Source organism: Nomia melanderi, chromosome 8 (assembly GCF_051020985.1).
Source record: "Nomia melanderi isolate GNS246 chromosome 8, iyNomMela1, whole genome shotgun sequence".
NCBI classification, from domain to species: domain Eukaryota; kingdom Metazoa; phylum Arthropoda; class Insecta; order Hymenoptera; family Halictidae; genus Nomia; species Nomia melanderi.
In genome coordinates, this window is record NC_135006.1 from 10,362,359 (window position 1) to 10,384,147 (window position 21,789).

Below are 21,789 nucleotides of genomic sequence, written 5' to 3' on the forward strand. Positions count from 1 at the left end.
TCCGATGAATTTAGGTGGTGTGGCATTATTCATGCAAGCTTGGAGCCTTTAAAATGTTACTGAAGTATGGCCACGAGTGAAGCGGGCAGGTTACAATTTCTGGCTTAAATCGATCACACGTGCTTAGTGAAACAAGTTTCTATTTAAATATAGAAATACGTAACTGGATGATACGAGAAATATTCGTTTTCTTCTAAACGAGTGTCTTATGTTTCAATTAAATTAACAGCGAATAATGGCGAGAAATCGATTTAATTTAGAAAAGATGAACGTATCATATATATTGATTTAAAATCTTACTTAGTTTTGACTGCTGCGTATAATATTTTTGAAAAATAGAAAAAACACGATATGCTAATTGAATTGAGATAGTAGTATACTGGAAAAAGACAAATGATGATTTCTTTACATTTCGTTTTAACTATTTCGTGTATTTTAATTCAATACAAACGTTCAGTTGCAAAGAAAAAATAACTTTGGTGAAACGAAATATAGAGACTGTATGAATTAATTGTTCGCTAATAAACATAGAATTAGAGATTAGTAAACTGCGAATATTCATGTTTCTATGACTTATAAAAGTATTGATAATATAAAAAATTAAAAATTTTCATGATCAAAGAAACAACACTGCGTAAATAGGATTTTCATTAAACAAGTTTACAAACATATAAGCCAGCATAATTATCAGCAACTTAATGACTTCTACTCAGTAATGTAATATTATATATGATTGCTTTTAAAAATATAAAAATTACGAAGAATGAAAAAAAATAAAATGTTTCTATAATTATCAACATATTTCGTCGATTTGTACATATATTAAAGAAATTTCATTTTAAAGATCGTAACCTGTGTATGTTACAAAATGATAATTTAAGATAAAGCAGATATTCAATAAATTTCAGAAGAAAAGTAAAATATTTGCAGCTACGAACAACTCCAATGTTCACATATATTTGTTGTTTATCAAACAATGTTTAAACTCTGTTAATACTAGAACGTCACGTACATTATAGTTCCAAACATTGTTGCATACTGCAACATTTGAACGTTGATCAAGAATAAAACATGTTTTATTTTAAAATACTATATATCATTATTTTTTATCAGTGTTATTCATTAAAAAATCGCCAAATATTCTTTAGAAAATTAAGCACAATAGAAAGTAAACTAAGAAAATAGGGAAGAAGTGGGTACAATATTTCCCATTACTATCGTCTTCCTCAACGTTTTCGAGATTCAGGTTACGATTTTTGGGCCAATGACGAATCCGCACATCCGGAGCCATTTAATCATCCAATATTAATATCACCGCCTTGCTTCCGACACACAACCGTTCGCACATCGCTCTTTCTCTCTCTCCTTCTCTCTCCCAATCTCTACCATCTCTCTCGCGCAGGCGAACTATATTTTTGGTGTGGTAGTGGAACGACCAGCGAGACGCAAAGTGCGAACCTGTCGCACTTATTCTTTCGTACATCCTGTCCACACTCAAGTGTGCGAATCGTGAATGAGGGGCAATTCCAGTGAAACTGCAACTATGATTATGTAAAGAGTGCATTGATCAAATTGTTACAAATTGTTTCCTTCGAAAATCGAGTGACTAATTACCGGATACGTTCTCGCGATTCTCATTCCGGCGACCAAACGAAATAATTAGTTTCATGAATTACGTTCGGCGTTACGGTTCTTTTTCGATGAGATACCTTGAGTAATAAAAGTGGCGTGCAAACTTTGGCGAATACCTTTCAGGACTATAAATCGTTAAGTAAAACTCCCTAACAGAAGTTTCGATTATTTTTTGTTCCAAATGCATGACAGTAACGATTATTTTGCGCGAAAATCTTTTCTTTCGATCAATGATACGTATATGTTGAGATAAATAGCGTGTATATATTTTTTCATTTACATTTCTACGAGATTATATATTTATTATCTGAATTTGTGGTCGGTCTGTTATGGGTGCTATATTTAATGCAGTAAGTAATACTTAATATAGTAAGTAATATTTAAAATAACATTTAAAGTTTAAGAATATACAACAAACACTGCAAGTATTAGTGAGGCCACGCGGATTATCTGAAATCTTCGTTAATTAACAAAAATTGTGTTTTTTTTGAAGATTTTCAGTTTGTATTTTTTTCAATGTGGCTGATTAACTCCTTGTGGTAAAATGACGAGTCAAGCTCGTTATTAGTTTTTCATGTTAAACCGTACAATGATGAGGTTTAGTTTCTAAATGAGAATAAATTGATGTAAGAATTAGTAGCACCATGTTAGATTAAGTGTTAACATAGGTCAATATACATTCTTACTAAAAAAAAAAAACAAAAAAACAAACAGTGAGCTGTGAAATTCGAAGTTTATTTTCATATTTATATTAAATTTCAAAATAATTTCATTTATGTACATAATAAGTTTTATGAACGTACCATGGTTTTTCATAATCTTGAAATTCAAAGTACACAAGTAACATGGAATGTATTCTAAAGATAGATTTAATACTCAAAACCATAAAGTAAGTTTCTATGAAAACGCTCTTCGCTTTCGTAAGACGTTAACACTTTATATTGAACCGTGAGTTTATAGTTTTATTTAGAGTAAAACAGTTTTAATAAATATAAAGTATAATAAAGGCATATTAAATACCATTAGATTTCATATTTTGTAAAGTCTTTAAGATTCTTACGCCAGACGTGTGAATGTATATATATCTGCACCATATAAGTAATGTACTAGTAAAAGTAAAATAACGATAACAATAACAGTTATTTTTTCTAGTTAAATAAAAAAGTTGATTTAATGTTTGAGAGCATTGTGTTTAAAAGTTTGTCAAGTTAAAAATATGACAGATGGATGGTAGTCTGCATTAATTGACAGTTTTAACGACAATAACTATGGAGAATGAAATGACAATGTATTTTTCAACAATATTATTATGTTCTGCTAATTAATTTTTATCACACTATTTTAAAAAACAGTTATTTGTGTACTGTTTAGAATTCCCCAGTAAAAAAAATTATATGTTTGTTATAAATATCCGCAGCAAATGATTCTAATATACTATTCAATGTAGTATTCAATAAACACAAATTGTGTTCCAAGTTTACAAAAAATAATCTTCACTAGGTACAATAATTATTTAAAAATTTTACACTAGAGTAAACTAATTATTCAAGTTTGCATCTCCCATTCATGGTAACCCATTCAAAACATAATAAAAGTAATAATAGAAGTGATTTATAACAGTTTTTCTCAAATATTAATAACATACTCGTATCAGGATAAAACTAAATAAAGGCAAAATAAATTCACAATCTCATCAAGACTGTCAGTAATGGTCACTAATAATATTAAAATAAACGTAGTAGTAATTTCAATCCTAATACTCGTACATATTCGAATATCCAACTATGTGCTGAAGAGACAAAAGCGAGAATGAAAGATCTTGACAGCGGTATTTGAGCGTCAATATAATTCGATAACAAATGGCGACAATCGTAGCAATTTCTTCGCAAGAAGCCAGAGTTAATGAGTTAGTTAAACGGTCTCTGGAAATTTATGTGCGGTTTCTCTAGAAGATATTTTAACTTACCTGTTACTGTGCCAGCTGATAATGGTAGACGAATTTTGTTCAGACGGATTACGTTGAAATTCTTCTTTGTCGAGCTAGCAGAACTATCTTGCAAACTGGAGGTCTGCTGTTCGATCACGCGTTGCTCCTTCTTTTGACCGGACCGTCTTGTTCTCTGAGTTTTTTGTGTGCTGTGCTCTCTGTATTCTTCGGATGCCTGTAACACGATTTTAGTAACTGTCTCTTTTTCATTCTTTTCCAAAAGGAAACACTTACACGATAAATTACAAGGGAGAATAATACTCGGATTTATCTGAAAAATGTCTCACAAGAGATTCTTCGGCGAGATGCGAATAATTCAATGAAAAGCTTCGCCGATGTTTCGTAGCTTGCTAAAAAATAGTCGACCGATACACAACATGTTTTCGCGTATTATTCACTGTCTGTTTTTCAGACTACACCCACATGCGTTAATTTTTGGAGAAGTTATAAATAAATGTCGAATAGCAGTGTTAGTAAGTATCGACGAAATAAGTACCCCAATATCTCTGAAATCAGGTAATGGTGTATGCTACAGCTCATTACGATAGAATCTACGTATTTTGAGGCTGGTAACTAGCCAAAGTGTGCTGCGTGTAAAGAATTTATTATGTAACCGCGACAGGATCATTGCAAAATAGAAGTCACGTGAAAAATTAACCACATACGATCGAACGAACACATTTCGTGATTACGGTTTTTAACTTCATTAGCAGCGGGCAACAATAGCGTGAAAAGTGTTGAAACCTTTCTACAGAAATTTTGTATCTATCATTCTGAATTGCCAGAGGAACTTTCGTCGCTTCTCCTATTTGTCATTCTTCCCTTCATTTTCTTTTGAAACAATGCAAAAATATTGTACTTCACAAACATTTCATCTATCTTATCGTTCTCTCGTATTTTCGACCTAAAACGTTCATAAGGTGGTAGATTTATGATTGAAATTTGTAATTTACTTTTAAAATCACTTGAATTTCCGACACTTACTTTTCGGTAATTATATATCACTTTAACACTAGGCTTACGGGCATTTACTGTGCACTTTATACCATTGGTCCTAGAAAGGTTAATGTTCGTTCATTTCGATCTTAGAAATTAGGAGTTTAAAAATAGACAATTCGGATACATATTCGTATAATTGCATCAATCAAACTCAACGTGAATACTTACTGAATAATATTTATAAAATTCAATACGCTTCAAACTGACGTGTTCCGTAAACCTAGTTTTAAACCATCTTGAAGCTAATTGAAACTAAATCGTCATCATGAATATAAAATACAAAAAATTCTTTTTACTGAAACAGTAGGCTTTGTTTTGTCGATTCTTCCAGGTTACAAGTCTCCGTACATTAAATTCTAGAAACTCGGTCATTGTAATATTAATATGAAATTTGCATTACAAATTATCCATTAACGTAACATCAAAAGAAAAATCAAAGAAATTAACAAATTATTCAAATCGAAGCGATAAAAACCCCGGTGCTCGGAAAACAAAATGACAAATGGCGGTTCGAATCACGAGAAATTATCTACGATACTAAACTACTCGTAGAATACTCAAATAAAATGTTTCCATTATTCAAAAAGTGTATAAGTGAATCGATAAATAAACCAGATTGTATCACACGATGAAGAGATTTCCATTAAAATCTAAACTAATTGTTTATCCATCATAGTTAGCCCCGAAATCGCAACAAGTGTAACTACCGTACGTAACTACCGCGGAATGTCAACAGCGGCAAAATATTCCAGAATAGTTTCCGATCGTGATAACTTTCGACGTGGATCGATTATGGTTTTCAATGCTCGATGCGTACCTATATTTGCACTTTACAGTAACGGGTAGAAATATACAACAGCAGGAACCAGCCAGGACGGTGGTCGTCACGAAACTCGTAGTAACTGACGGTAATTTCGGGCACAATGCTGAATTGGATGTTACCATAATAGCTGGCCAGCCCCCACTCACCCACTTTACAAAAACATTTTTCGATAGTAACACGATTGTACGATGTACATCGCGATTGTATAGTACTATCCGGCGATCGATTAATATTATAATTTCCTGATATTTCCTGGTTTCGCGGAGCTAACGTATGCCAGGGAACCTAACAACGGGGTAATTATTCGTATTATATCTTTCGCGGAATTAAACGCATCGCTAAAATCATGAATAATATTTAATACTAGTTTTCTAATATTGTTTTTTGTATTTTCTAATTTAATTTAGTAACTGGTATCATAGTATATAGATTGGTGCAATAAATACGTAGTATGTGGTTTAATAGAATCAGTATATGGTATATAGTACAATGTAACTAGTATATAGTAATAATAATAAATAATTAGTGATAGTACTAGTATATAGTTCAATGTTTGTTTGAGTAATGTACGTGATACACCGATTTTTTGATCAAGAGACACAGGGTGGTGATAATTTTTATATAAATAAACGAGAAACTTAAAGCAACGTTGAATTTCTCAAAATTGTAAATATAATAATAAAAGAAATGTTTTTCGTAGAGTTCCACTTCGATTTTAAATATTCATATATTTATAAAAAATAAATGTTTAGATAATTCCTTTCAGATGCTCTGTCGTGTCTTTAAATGAAACTGTATTGGATTAAATAACATTGATATAACAAATATTGATATTACTGACATAATAAATATTATACTAATAACATATTGATACAATAAATACTCTTATTCGACTATAATTGCAATATCTTCTAAAATGAATAATCATACGTGAGATAATAATAAGTAATAATCAGTATACTAAAAACAATGGCACTTTCTGCGCAAAGTGTAATGAAATAATGGAACTTTGAATATTATCGAAATGGATGATCGAAGCGAAGATTTATAAGAGCACGGTTTAGCCTGTATATTTATACTGCTCATTGTCAGTTCACGCGATTTAAGTAGCTGCCAACAAGCTCAAATTTCTGAAATTCTTGAATACTAACCGTAAAAATTGAACTACGTTTCAATCACTTTAACCACAGGTGCAACTTTGAAATACTTACTAAGTAAGAAATTAAGAAATTCAGATAACTAAAATAAACGCCTGAAAATAAAAGCCTGATAACAATTTCAACGAAACTCTATATTTCAAAGTGATATTCGAACATTGATGTCATATATAAATAGTTAATTAAGTTGAAATATTTGTTCAAATTTAAGCTGAAAGAAACAATTCGAAATTAGTATGTAAATAAAATTTCTAGTTCTTAATATCAAGTCAAAGTTACAATAGTTCATCAATCTTCAATATTAAGCTCCAATCGAAACATTCAATTTTGATTTAATATAAAATTCGGCGAAACAATATATTTAATCTGAAACGCATCACATTCCTGTTTGTTTGATGTTTAATATTAAATCTGTGGAGGGACATCGATGACTAATTTTTTAAAGTAGACATTTGATATCGTACATGACGGAAACGAAGCTCCCCGCTTGGACAGAGCGACAAGATGTAGCGTCTACGTTGCTGTTTTGGGAATGAAAAAGAAAAAAGCTCCACCGACGCAGAGGATTAAAATGACTAATCGGGCGTAGCGTGTAGAAAATGTTTCTCAACAATGAAAGACCACCGTTTTCATTTCATAGTCAAAACTATCTATTCATAGACCACTTTTCAATTATATTTACACAACGGTCACTATTTCGTTTATAAAGCATTTATAAGATACAAGTTAACAGATCACTCGAACAAAAACAGGTTTTTCCCATAAATTTATGGTCGTGCAATTATTAACTGGAAATACTGTCTACGCCACTAACGTAAATAATTTAAATTATTAAATTTTCCATCGAACGCAGAGTTTCTATCGACTCTGCAAAATTCTTAGATAACAATTACCAGATTTATAAACGGTCGTTTAACAAGATAAGGAAGTTACGTAAAATGTGGATCACGAGTTAACGTGAAAGGCGTTTAATTAAACTTTTTGTATCAATTTCGTGTTTCCTCCTACACCGGTCAGTCCGAAAGCATCTGCTTATAAATTTGGGAAAGCCAGACATGCACTCGAAATAGTTTAAGAGGCCTCCACAGAGGACAAGATGCGTATTGAATTTCAAACTGGATCATACGATAAATTTGCTAAATCTTTAACAGCTCGACCCGTGTTGCGTGCGGTTGACAGTACTTGGACAAGTGTTACGTCTTACGGTCATCTCCGGCCATACCATTAATTAGAATATGAACGGGAAACTTTGCGACGATTATATCTCACTGGCATATTTTCATCGACGTAAGTACGTTTCATCAAGTTTATTTGATTCGTTTTTAACGATAACGCTGTAAACATTAATTGATAAGTGGTATTAATTATTTTGAATGTTCTATAAACACAATGAAAATTATATAGAAGTATGTTTCATCAATTAAAGAAATTATCCAGATATAAATGAAAACGAAAACTGATTTAGCTATAAAGCGAAGGGCGACAATGCGATATTAAAGGCTTTACGTAATTCTTCAGGGTATATTTATTTAGAGCTCGGTTAACGAGTTCAGTTTATCGGATTGAATTTAATATAACATTCGGGACAGCTGTACCGTAATTCTTTGCGTGTACCTGGTGATAATTAACGAATTTGCTTGACAAACGTCCAAGCGTTTATATTAATGGCGGCCGAAGTCGCGTAGGCCATCGTATTTTATTTGATCCATGAGACAGCGGGAAACGACGTGACAAAGAATAGCGGTATATTACAGTGTACGTTAATTGCTCGAAAGTCTTTCTTTATGAGCTTAAGAGTGCTTTTAAGTGGGTGCAATATTCTTGGGTGCGAAACGATACGAGTAGCATACTTTGCAAAACACGAGACCACTTAGGATTTTACCATAAAAAGAGAAATAGGATTCTGTAAATGATTTTCATGAAAAATAGCGCTGCTAAGGAGAATGTACTAATAATTAACCAGTCAAGGCTCTAAGGACAGCCTAATGTATATTTATATTATTATTATTATATGATTATATTATTTATTATTTCTATATTATAAATATAAATATACTTGTATACAAATATACGTGTTTATATTACATGTTAAAAATGTATATCTATATAACGTTAACCGAATAGTTACTCGTTTTACATTTACCTTAATTTCACTGACTTCATCTTAAGTGTTATTCTTGGACCATGAAGTTGCGTGACAATATATGAGTTAGCGATTGACTAATGTAACGTTGAACAATTATAGTAGCTAGTAAGTAAAGAGGACTGTGCAAGATGGAGCAGAGTAAAGGTGTGGATGATATTAATGCTTAGTATAATTTATGAGTATGTGCCCAATCCTTTACGATTTGCACATACACGATGTCATGTACTTGACTGATAGTACAATCGGATAAGGGCTGACTCTATGTCAAAAAATAAATCGAATACATAGAATAAAAGTTCTTCATTTAATTTGCGTTCATCATTTGAGTTTTACGTCAGTACATACCCTCCGTGACAAGATTCCGTTAAATTAGTTTCACTTAAACAATAAAGAATGGAATGAAGGCGACTATATTTACAGGTGAGAGTACCGTCCACTCTTTTACTTTATAGTTGCCAAAGATCTTTCCAATTTGAATTCAATGTATTTTAAATGAAAACTAAAAGAAGTTATTTTTCAATTTAATGTGAAATGGGTTTTATAAGGAATTATGAAGCAGAAGCGTGGGTGTGGGAGCACTAAAGTCCTAAAAACACCATTGCATAGATCAAAAAGAAAAATGCTAAGCACAAGATGTTTCAGAATTTTTAACTTAAAATTTCAACCGTGTATTGATGCTATGTCAAGCTCAGTTCGAGTAAAAGAAGCTTTATCATATAATTAACTCCTCTTCGTACAATACCGTGTCAGATTCGCGAGGAAGGTTTCAAACAGAAGTTAATAAAATCGAATATCATTGAATCCTTTTGACTTAAAATTAAATGCTATTTTTTCCTATAAATCGTTACGTAGTTAAGTGAACACGAATATAAATGAACACTGAATCCTTCTTTGTCTCTGCACAGTAAACTACTAATAACGAATTCTGTGAAGTGCAGTACGGAAGAAATCATAGAGAAAAGAGTTAATGATTCCTCTATTGATTTGCATTCTGTTTCATTCATAAATTCTTTTGCAATACGACAAAAACTTAACAAGCGATTCAACTGTTTCAAAATAGGAATTCCTGATGTCACGAATTAATATTGCTCGCTGTCCCACATGGTACCATATGACGGCTATTATTTTAGAGTTCTGTTTGCCATAGAACGTTGGCATGTGCCTGGCTGTGGCACTGTCGTTAAGCTATTCATTCTAACAAAATTTGTGGCAGTTACACGGGGAGTGGGAGAATTCCGAAGGTAGTTCAATCGACGCGATGCGGCATTAAAATATGTATATGCAACAAAACCAGCCACATTGGACGACCTCAAGCGATTCCATAACGCAAAAGATTGAAAACATTCCACAGAATGTGCTATTGCAGACTTCAGCTGTTGAAATGGAATCCATCAGCGTGAACTGGTAATGAAAAAGATATTTATACACTAAGTTTTTTCGAAGTATAGTTTTAGAGGTATAGAACTTCGTGTATAGATTGTATTGTATGTAATAATTATGTAAAATGTATACAAAAATATCTAGATTGTTTCTATTTTTTAAGTAAGTTGATATCTAAATGTTAAAAAGCTTTGTTCTAAGAGAATTATACTAATTTTAAAAAGCAAGCTGCTGCTCCTTTACTATATTATATATTGTTATTTCATTGAATAATTATTGAGCTGTATTACAGTACATTTGATTAAAATTAATATGAAACGCAAATAACTTTTACGTCGGATCATATCGGTTCAAAAACAGTATGTATATATAAATGTTTCACAGTATGTGCTACAGTATCTTCTGCTGACAGGAACGGCGAGACGTGTGAAAACTCTAGAGAAGTCTGCATGACATGCAACAGAAAACAACTGTTGCAGCACATCACCTAAGTGAAGAACAAACCATGGCAGTCTCTTGAGCGAAACAAAAATCAAAGCAAAAATACTAAAAGGTATTTTCACAAAAACCGCAGAATAATGTTGAATACTATGAAACACACTGGTAAATAACTTTATTGAAAATAATTTTATAATTTTATGAATAATTCCTTTGATGGCTCTTTAGTTGAATAACTAAAACCTTTGAGTTCTCGTTGATAAAAACTGACGACCCAAGTTTTAACAAAGTATGTACTTTGACAGAGAACTAACTCGTGAGAACATAACGATATTCACAACATGTCAGAATAATTTCTATAAAAAGAACAATTCACATTCAACATTTTAACAGTGATGACTGTATAATACTGGGTTCTGAAAACTTCAAATCCATAATTTTGTAAATCGTGGATTAAAATATTTAGATACTATAATATAATTGAACAATGAAATATTTATTACTAAACTAATCTTCGTTAATTGAGTAATAAATATTTTAATATTCAACTGTAGGATATCGTACGAACTTCTTTACTACAAACACAAGTATTGACAAACAAATGATGCCACTTAATCAGTCTATATAACATTAATATTCCTTGGCTTTGCTATACAGAAATATTGTCTCACTGACAGATATGGCAGAATATCACGCGATGAATACGATGTATTGCGCATCACTGAATTCCTGATCTCTTTGCATTCTATGTATTCGAAGTGGGTTCAATAAGTTCCCGCGATATGTTTACTATGTCAAAGTAATATGTTAACACCTAGATCAAAGGTGTCCAACCTTTTATCTTCCTTGAGTTTCATTGGAAGAATATCGCAAGAATGTGACATATAAATTAATAGCATGTTTAACTTGTATTTATAGTATTATTAGTGGGTCTACTAGCTACAGTCCCATAAAGTTCGTAAGCTTGGATTGACAACGGTCTTGTGAATGTTGTGTTGAATGTTGTGCAATCTAGATCGCTCAAAGTTTTGGTCATCTATTAGATCATCCGATAAATTAAATAGTAATTATATACTTTTTTATGTTTAAAAATTCAGATAAACAAAACACTTTTTAATCAAAAATATATTCTTCCTCATTTTCTATAAGTTATGTATTTATTAGATATTATAATTAGATTTTTAAAAATGTTGTTTATTTGTATATCTTAAAAATAAAAGAAATTTTATAAAACCGCATTATTTATAGGATGATCCAATAGAAACTCTATACTTGATTATACCCCAGGATATACGGGGTGAGTCACTTAACGTTTCCACCTCAAATATCTTTGTTGTTTTTAAAGATACGTCAAATGTCTTAAGGACAAAGTTAAATGGTTCAGTGGGGCTTACATGATACCAAAAATATTTCTGTATTTCTGTTTTCTTTTCAGGGCAGCCGTTATGTTGATACCATATTATTGTTTCCTTCGGTAATGAAATGATACTGAACTGTGGAAATCGTAGACAACAGCACAAAATAAGAGTACGTGACAAATTGATAAACATTGTCAGATAAACACTACCATCTTTACGCGTATCAGGCTATTGCTAATATCTCTTTATATCTATGTTTAAGACATTTGACATATCTTTAAAAACAAAAAAAAAAAATATTTGAGGTGGAAACGTTAGGTGACTCATCCTGTGTGCAATCAAAATTTTCCCAATATGTTTTGAAGAACTTCTTTTTGTTTTCATTTCAGTTGTTAATCGTCCAATTAAATCGGATAATCGAGGTTCTACTGTTCTGCCATTGCTATTTCAAGATAGTTTCCGTGTGCTGCGATATATTATTCCCTGTATCAACGTTCATAGAGTTGCCAGAAACATTCCTGGTACCGACTTCTCGCCGCCCGTTTGCCAGCTACCTTGTCGCTCTTTTGTACCTGTCTTTTAGGGTACTTTACTGATTTCTGCAATTATTGTGTCGCCGGGGAGATAGCTCCTTTGAACGAGTTACTTAAAAAATTCTTATCTTGACGGCAATTATATTAAAAAAATTATTGCAATTGCAGAGGAAGTGAGTACGTTTTCTGCAATTGTTTTTTAAATATATGACATAAAAATATAGAATTTTTGTTCTATGATGAAGTAGATTTAATTGAAGATAAGAATGTGTTCTAAACGATGGTAATTTTTTGTACAATTTTGGCGTTTGTTATGCTAAATGTAAGACGGCTTGATAAATAATCATTCATTGTTGAATAGTTATTGCTAACTTTCTCGATGAAAATGTAATCATTTGAATGAAGTGTTATTAACATTCCTAAAAAATAGATTGCAATGTAAAGAAGTAATAAGTAAGTTCTCATGACATTTAGTATTAGAAAAAGTGAAAGGTGTATATAACTTTCGGCGTATTTCTTTTCTAGCAAGCTTCCTAAATGTGAAACAAAACACATTTAGATAGAATCATTCATTAATACATTGGCGACCGCTAATGTGTATTCACGTATTCTCAAATGTAATAATTTTCAAACTATTTTCCTGCTCTTTTCCATTTGCGACTTCTATAACGGAAAGTTCTTCATTTGAAACTACAGATCGCTATAAGGCTAATGTTTCAAAACAAATTTTCTAATTTTTGTCCTTCTTTTAACGTCAGAAGTTTCCGGTGATTAGCTTAAGATTTCCTGCATTTTCGCCGGCAACGAGTATTATAAAAGCGACAAATTTACCGGAAGAAGAATCTGTTAACAAATAGAAGTGTGCAGGTAAACAATTGGTTATCCAATCTTTGGCAAAGAAGAACTCTCAATGCATATAATTCTTGCACTTAGTAGAGACAGTGGTCTATAAACAAAGGAGAAGGAGAGTGTGGACACGATAAGAATACATAAGCTTAGTGGATTTGACAGTTTCACGGTTTGGACAATAATACACGACTATAATATACAAGGTGCTCCTGAATATGTGGATATAACTTCAGCAAGGAATTCGGCACAGACAAATAAAAGAGAGTTTATATAAATATACGTTCGTTTCTATTTCGTAGTTTTATCCTTTAGTCTTCCAGCAACTTTTTTAACCTTTGCACTCCGAATTTCTTTTGCATTTTTTCCTCGGTAACTCTGTATTATTACGATATTTTATTTGAAATGAAGTTTTAAAAATAGTTGGTTTTTAGAGAGCACAGTGTACAGTGCATTACTGACATGGTTTCTTATCTCGTGGCTCGGCTAGTAACAAAGACGCGCCGAAACTAATTCCGCCATTACTATCGGACCGAGCGCCGCGAGTGGACGTCTCCCCTTGCCCCCTTTCACTTTTAACCCTTTGCAGACGGATGTCGGGATATCGGTGAGATGAAATGTTCAGATTTGGAAGACTAACTCGTGGACAAATGATCTAATTAATGGAACATCAAGAAATCAGCACGTAGTTTTCTTTCTTTCGATTAATTAAGCAATTGATATATAATTTAGCTTCATATGGCGAAGGTTTTGTATATTTCGAAGAATCTTCGCAATGGTTTAAACCACAGGTCGGCTGTCAGTAACGCACTGTAAACGATTCTTCTTACTAATAATATTGAAAATGACATAAGAATACCATCTATTTTGAAAATATCTTGACAAAGAATCACAACTGTGAATAAAACCGATGTCGAGTCACGCTAACGGTTAATAAACAAAACTCTTTATTTAACGTATAGGTAACATTTGATATCTTACTTAATTTACAAGTAACGTTCGGTATCTCATTTTTGACTTCATCAACTACTACGTAAACAGTATTATTATATATTATAAATGTTATTATAATTATATTATAAGTAGAGGAAAGTCAGTATATTTGAAATATTATTGGTAATTTTAAAACCAAAGCATCTAAGAAATGTCTAATAGTACTTAATTTTTATAATAGAAGTAGGCTAAGGTATAATAAAGGTGAATGGTTTATTAATCAATATAGTTTAAGCAGAAATTGCAATTTTAACATTTTCGATTTAACTTACAGAAGAGTAAAAAACTGCCCATTTTATAATTATTTTAATGTGTATTCAATCGATAAAATTATGGTTTAAAATATGTCATAGGATGAAGATAAATTGCAATATCACTATTTTGAATTACCTGCACCGTCAAGAAATCGTTACTTTGTATGTCATTTTCTAATTAATACAAAATTCCACTAATTTCTTGTTTTTATTGGCACTGACAATTTTAAATATAAAAGTTTATTAGTTTTTCTATAATAAAATGTAGTGTTACTTGTTTCTGTCCTCTTCTATAATTTTTTCTTCGTCTTTAACAAACTGGTACTCCAAATGCGCTGCGCTTCCTTTATTATTATATAAATATTCACCATTTCGTAATATTTTTGGAATACTTCTGTACGTTTTTTGAATAGTATAGATTATCTATGATAAGACATTTAGGAACTTGAATTCTGACCAAGGGTGCTCATTCTAAGAACAATTTTCGTAACAGTTGAATAATTACTGCGGGACCAAAACGATTATAAATCGGAAACAAGGTCACAGGTATCAGATGACCGTTTACATGAACTTTTCCTCCTGTTTTTCAATACTGAATTTCTCACTAAAGTTTTACCCAAATATTGTGAAATACTCTGTACTTACAGTAAGTTATGCAATGCCAAACTCGCATTGGCACCTACATTTGAACACCTGCTTTATCGCCTAAAAGATTATCTTATAGGTGCACTTAATATCAAATACGTAGCAAGAACGATTAGTAAGTCAAGAATGATTACTTCATTGATGCCTTCAAATAGAAATCTAATTACTTTTTACTTGAATCCTTTATAGTTCGAAATTTTTTCGTAGTTATAAAATAGTTTATGTACTACTGAAATTAACAAATATCGACCTGTAAATACAAATTAATTATTTAATTTAATTTGGCAAAAATTGAATAAATCGACAAGCTGTCAATACATTAGTATGTGACTTCGAAATCACTCCCTAATATAGAGAGTTCACTATAGAACAAAATTTCTGACACTTAACAAATATTCAAGGCTGTTGATAAACAATTAAGAAATATTGTTAGCACTTGATACTACTAAATATTCATTTATCTACAAAGTTTGAGTCGCACTGACGGTTAACTTATTTGTTTATTAAAAAATTAAATATGTAATCTAGTATATAACGTATACAAAGTATAATATAAACGAAGTATTCTTTCTTTTTTGAAATTTGTTTTTGCAACAAAGAAAAAAACTAAAGTAATGAAGGAACTTTTCCACAAGATGACAATTTATATTGAGTTTATAAGAATAAACTACAGAAAAATTAATAAAATACTGACATAAGAACATGTTTAATGAAGAAATATAAGCTATGGAGAACACACTTGTAGAAAATGACATCATTGTGGCAAATACCGTGCCTAATTGATTGAAATCATTAGCTGAAAGTATAAAACTGAACCCTATTGAAAATCTATGAACAATATTAAAAGAAGTAGTTGCAAAATGCATTTGACCTCAACGTATACATTAAATCAATTATGGGAACGGGTCCAAAAACACTGGTATTTAATCTCTGAGGAATTATGCAGAATTTAATTGAAAATATGCCAACACGAATCTGAGATGTTGTAAAACGTTATGGATAAAATATTATATGTCTTAAAACGTTATGGATAAAATATTATAAATGTGCATTTAAGATAGTCACTTACTGCTACTTCTGGAACAGTGTAATTAGGTGAAATCGAGTCGGAATCGAAATTGGCAAATTAAATAGAACGCGATAACATTGCAACTCTGATGAAATTTACAAAAACTATAGAAATTTATAGTATTCTTTTAAAGAAAATATATTTTCCCCGATACCTCTAATGTGTCTCTAGTTTTCAGCTTAAATAATATATTAAAAATTCGAATTTTTCTCAGTGAGTTTTCTTAACTGATTGATATAAATCAATAATTTAATAACAAGAATTTAATAATAAGAAATTAATCGAATAACAATAATTGTTATTAGAATCGTGCGAAAACAATTATTCAAACACGTGTATTCTAGAAGATACTAAACTTTCACAATGTAAACAATATTAAATCAATATATGTGATAAATTAATCTCAAACTATTTCAATGTGTATACGAACTGTCCATTTATCTGTTGATCCACTTCGTCTTTGTTATTGTACGTCAAAAGCCTGTCAGAGTCAACACGTTTAAAGTGGTGTCTAAAACGGTGAGATGCTATTTTAATAAGAATCGGCAATTATTGTTAAACTAAGAGCAGTCTCGAAAAGAGATATGTGGCTCTAACTAGAGCTGTCAGCAAGTGATGGTCGACGATAAATCTGAGAACGTCGGGTGAAAGTCATAAATGACAAGACACGTTCCATTGTCTTAACAGTAAAGACATTATTCACTCTGAATCTCGTAACAAAGGAAACCGTTCTATAAAGGTGTACCTTCGTGTCTAAGTAGCAATATATAATAATTATTACACTGTCATTACGTGTTCGTTAAAGCGTGAACAGTTTATAAATGATGGTAACACTTAAACTGTTCGCACGCAAAAGTGATTAATTCCAACTTTTTTAATCATTTAAAACTTTAATCGTGTAATTAATAATATCATTTTATTATATAATATAATTAATAACATAATTTTATTAGTTTCTTAATTTCTTCAATTTTCATTTCGTAAACTTAAATAGTTTGACAAACGAATTATAATAATATTTGAAGGCTATCATACGTGAAATTTCATCCCGTGTAAATTTTATTTCAAAATCATTACAGAAATATCATGGTCGATAACGCTGATTTTCAAGTATTTATTCAATTAGGAGAATTTATCGTAAGTACACATTTAAGATTGGATCGTTTTATGAGAAGTAAATTTTTTAAAACACACTACATCTATAGCAACAGTTACGTTACAGGACCAGAAGAAAATATTAGTTATGAAATATTAATAACCAGTAAAGTGCAACAGTGACTTACCGTAAAGGTGTAAAATCCACCAGGTACAGGTTGACCCCCGAATTTGATGCTGAGCGTGTAATCGCCGGCATCAGCGACTGTGTAATAAATGCTAACAGTGCCATCCCCATTGTCCTCAATGTCAATATCGACAACTTCGCTGAAAAAAAAATATCCAAAATATGTATTGCATTTTAAACATGTCCCTTGTTTTATTAAATTTGGTAAACATTCGAAACATTTCCCTTATTTTTACTAATAAAGTATTAACTCTAGCCGTATAACGCTCGAGTCCGTTCAGATCCTCAACTACTGATTATTATTTTTTTTTACAATCTTTACATTGTTGAATTGTATAGTGAACATATTAACTGATATACTGTACGTCGTATGACTAATACTATGACATTTCTTAGCAATGAAAAGAGTGCAACAAATAATAAAATACAGGTTCAAAATATTTATGTGAGCAAGTTATAATTTATGTAACGTTATAATTAATACGTTTATAATGCAGAGGGGTGCACTTCTAGAACGCATAAACAACCGATAATGTATTAAAATGAAGATAAAGTTAGTAAAAAAAAAAGATGAAGAATGACTTTAATGATTTCTTTTTGTGATTCCCTACTTTTTATTTAATAAGGTATTTTATTTTATTTTATTTTGTTAAGTATATCAAATATTTTAGTCCGCTTATAATAGAAATCTTTAACTTATATAAAATATAAATTTAATGTGGATGTATCGCATAAGATTTCTATAAAAGTTTTCTAAACATTGTTTTATAAACAATATCAATAATTAAAGTGAAAAGTGAGAAGACATTGTTTTGTACTGATGGTAATGATATTCACAGATCTGAGCAATCTGACCAGAAAGTCCAAAAGCATTTTTGAACTATAATGTATAATTTGAAACAAATTCAGAGTATATAATTTTCAGTGCAGAACATGCTTTTGTTTTTTCCTTTTTTCTGTTTATTGCTGTTACACTCCATCAAAATAGCGAGAATGTTCCATTTTATTTTAAAAACTTCACCATGGCCTCGATATTTATTTTTGATCTGTAAATTTATCGGTGTTGAGTCTGTTAATACGAGCTTTTATAACGATGTCTCAAGATACGACGCTATGTAGGTCATATGTATAGAATTCGTTCTTCCCATTGGATTTCTGAAATATATTTTTGGCTATAGTGGATCTATGGTGACTGATAACTTGGAAGCGGAAAACGTTCCCATGATAATATACTGTGATCTTCTAATACACAAATTTTTATTTTTCTTGCACAATTATTTATAAAATATACTACTCTCCGAATTCCAAAATTTTAATAATAATTATTTAAAAAAGGTAACATAATTAATATGGCTTCATTACAAAACCTTATTTTATATTTGTTGACTTGTTTTGTCATTCGAATGTTTAGACATTATACTAATATGAAATTAAGTTATAATGTTATTTCTTATTTTTTTAAATAAAATATTATTTTCATAATGTTTGATTAAAAATAAACTTATATTTTTATAAAGTTATAAATTAAATTACAGTATAGAAATAATAATATAAAAATTGCAATTGAATGTAATAAAGTTTTGTTAAATTTTGTTTTGAAGTTTGAATTTTTATAATACAGCTGCAACAGACAAGCAGAATAAAAAAGAAATCATTTGTACGCTGTCATTGCCAGCCTTTATAATTTTCCTCCGAATTTAACATTCGACATATAACAACATTGCATTTTTTTATTTAGTTTTTCTTTCAGAATCAGCTAAACATTTTTACTTATTAACTTATGTGTTGCAGTCGTATGTAGTTCACTAACTAAGGGTTCCATTCAAGTAGAGTTCGCTAGTGAATTAAGACACTTTTGATGGTGTCGGTATTTCAGAATCACAGATAGAAAATGATATGCAATAAGATACCCACATAAATCTTGAGTCTGTGCATCTACAGAATACAGATTTAAATCAATCTTAGTACTGTAATTGCTACTATAATTTAAGATTTGTCTCCTAAGTCTGTGCCAGTGTTGATATCGGTTTTCATTATGTCCGCAAGATGACACCATGCGTCATGTTCAACACTATTCCGGCGTTAATACACATGTTGCAAATTCTGCAAATTCTGATTTTTCATTACATACTGTAATTCATTTTAAATCATGTTCTATATTTAATTTAATTCGATTCCATAATCCACAATACACGCATTAAATGTAACAATGGGAAGTAATAAGAAGAATGTAACCATTCAGCGATAAAAACTAGTTAAAATTGTTGGATCATCCCATAAATAATAGTTTTCTTATATTTCTTTTATTAATAAAAATTGAGATAAACAAAACTTTTTTTTAATCTAATCATAATGTATAGATGTACAGATAAATAATCTACAAATAACGAAGGAGACTGTACTTTAGATTAGAGAAAGTTTTGTTTATACCGATTTTTTGAAAATAAAAGAAGTATACAAATACCGCACACTTTGTGAAATGATCCAATACATTAGATCATTTGTACGACGATTAAGTTGGCTATCGTCAAAGACACCACAAGATAAATTACTGTCAGTTGAGTGGCCACCTCAGAAATACGAGACAAAACTGCCAATGTCAAACGTGTTGCCATCAAGACACTAACAATGGCATTTAAATAATTTATCGCGGCAGTCGACAAATATTTTCTACCCATAAATCTTTGGTGAGGAATACTTGGTGCATGCTCGTCAAGATGCACAGATTTATAGATATAATACTAACATATCGGTTGTCGAGTAATAGCAAACAGAAGTAGACTGTACATCGGTTTTACTACTTTGTGAAGAAGAGATTCGTATTCAATGGTACAAAGATTCGTGGAAGAGATGGAGAAATCGAAACGTGCACGCTCGTTTCACAATTAAATGTTATAATAACACATTATAAGCATGGGAATAAAGTAACATAAATATATTGTTAAGTTTTAAACTGTTTACCCAACGATCTAAAAGCTGTAATTCAAACACTGATAATAAAAACAAATGACAAATATGTCTATATACACTGTAATTGATTTACCGATTTTTGGCATCACTTTGACCCAGCGATAACCGTCGTTGTATTATATTCACATATTTATGCAATTATTATTTTATTTCTGCGACTAAACACATATGTACATGTGTTTATATAAATGTAGTAGATATAGTTAACAATATGACCCAAAATTTAACATAAAATTTCTTTGTAAAATTTGCGCAAAATAGAAATTCTATGATGAGACAAAACAGACATCAGCTTTAGGATAGTTAATCATTTCTAACCCCTTCTGCTACGCGAAAAATAAGAAATTCCGATTTGTGGTGTTTATATTTGGTTCAGTTTAATCGGAAAAAGTCTTTTGCAGAAGTAGTACTCGGGATTAACCGTTTGAGTCCCAGGGTTTTTGAAACTGACCTTATTTTACGTAAAAAGAAAGTAAACGATACGACGGACGAGCAGTGGTAAAATTCAAATACACCGTCAGATATTCAAAGCGGCGGAATAATAATAATAGTAATAAATTATAATTATATATAATATAATAAATTATAAGGTCAAGTTGTTGATGTGCTCAGCCCGCTCTGATTTTCATGATTTTAAAATATATTGTTAGGAACATAATTTTGAACAACTTTTTCCTATATATGTTGTCAACGTAAGGCTTTAGTTTCGGAGATAATCGCGAAAAACTTTTGCTATTACTACTCTAAATTCTACTATAATTATAATTATAATTGCAATTATTTGTATTTATTATATATATATATTTAAATTATAATTATAACGATTATAAATGATTAAATAACTAAATAAATTCACTTACCTTCCAGAAGTGGATTTGATTCTGCAGGTTACAGCGCCACGACCCGCGTTCATGGTATCGATTGTAATGCATTGCTCTTCACCCTGTGTCAGCGTGCGTTGTATTCCCTCCTTTATTTTACATTCGTCAGCTTTTCCCGTGGACACGCTCTGTATTAAAATAGGACAGTCTGGTACCTCTACCCCTCCGTATCGGACCTTTATTTGATAACGACCACAATCATCGGGTAAATATCTTGCCCTGTATTTGCCATCCCCCAGGTCTTGAATTTCAACTTTTCGAGGAACTTGATCCGGACCCTAAAAACGAACGACATGTACAATTACTAGAAACAATTACGAGTAGACTACAAATCTTTAAGGGAATTCAAATTTTTAAAAATATAATTAGACAAATAGAACTATGATAGAAAATAGT

The 21,789-nt window shown here is 31.0% G+C and overlaps 1 protein-coding gene and 1 long non-coding RNA gene across 14 annotated transcripts in view; one reads left to right on the forward strand and one right to left on the reverse strand.

Moving 5' to 3' along the window:
• Positions 1-21,789, reverse strand: part of cher (filamin A protein cher) — a 107,635-nt gene that overhangs the window by 25,673 nt on the left and 60,173 nt on the right. For 8 of the 10 annotated variants that reach the window (XM_031978063.2, XM_031978062.2, XM_031978061.2 and 5 more), the window contains 3 exons: positions 21,373-21,671; positions 17,544-17,682; positions 3,599-3,794 (listed from right to left, as the gene is read on the reverse strand). In XM_031978063.2, coding sequence (XP_031833923.1) covers positions 3,599-3,794; positions 17,544-17,682; positions 21,373-21,671 — 634 coding nt within the window. Of the gene's footprint in view, positions 1-3,598; positions 3,795-3,853; positions 3,987-5,435; positions 5,577-17,543; positions 17,683-21,372; positions 21,672-21,789 lie in introns of those variants that run through there. The other 2 variants (XM_031978070.2, XM_076370312.1) reach the window with 2 other exon arrangements.
• Positions 1,484-13,551, forward strand: LOC116427569 (uncharacterized). Of its 4 annotated transcripts, none has more exons than XR_004235110.2 (7): positions 1,484-1,551; positions 7,750-7,889; positions 9,805-10,148; positions 10,537-10,727; positions 12,310-12,630; positions 13,212-13,320; positions 13,387-13,551. It is a non-coding gene; the product is annotated as an uncharacterized LOC116427569 (long non-coding RNA). The 4 variants fall into 4 exon arrangements; XR_012999267.1 differs by having other exon boundaries at positions 12,310-12,626; XR_012999269.1 differs by having other exon boundaries at positions 12,310-12,504; positions 13,390-13,551.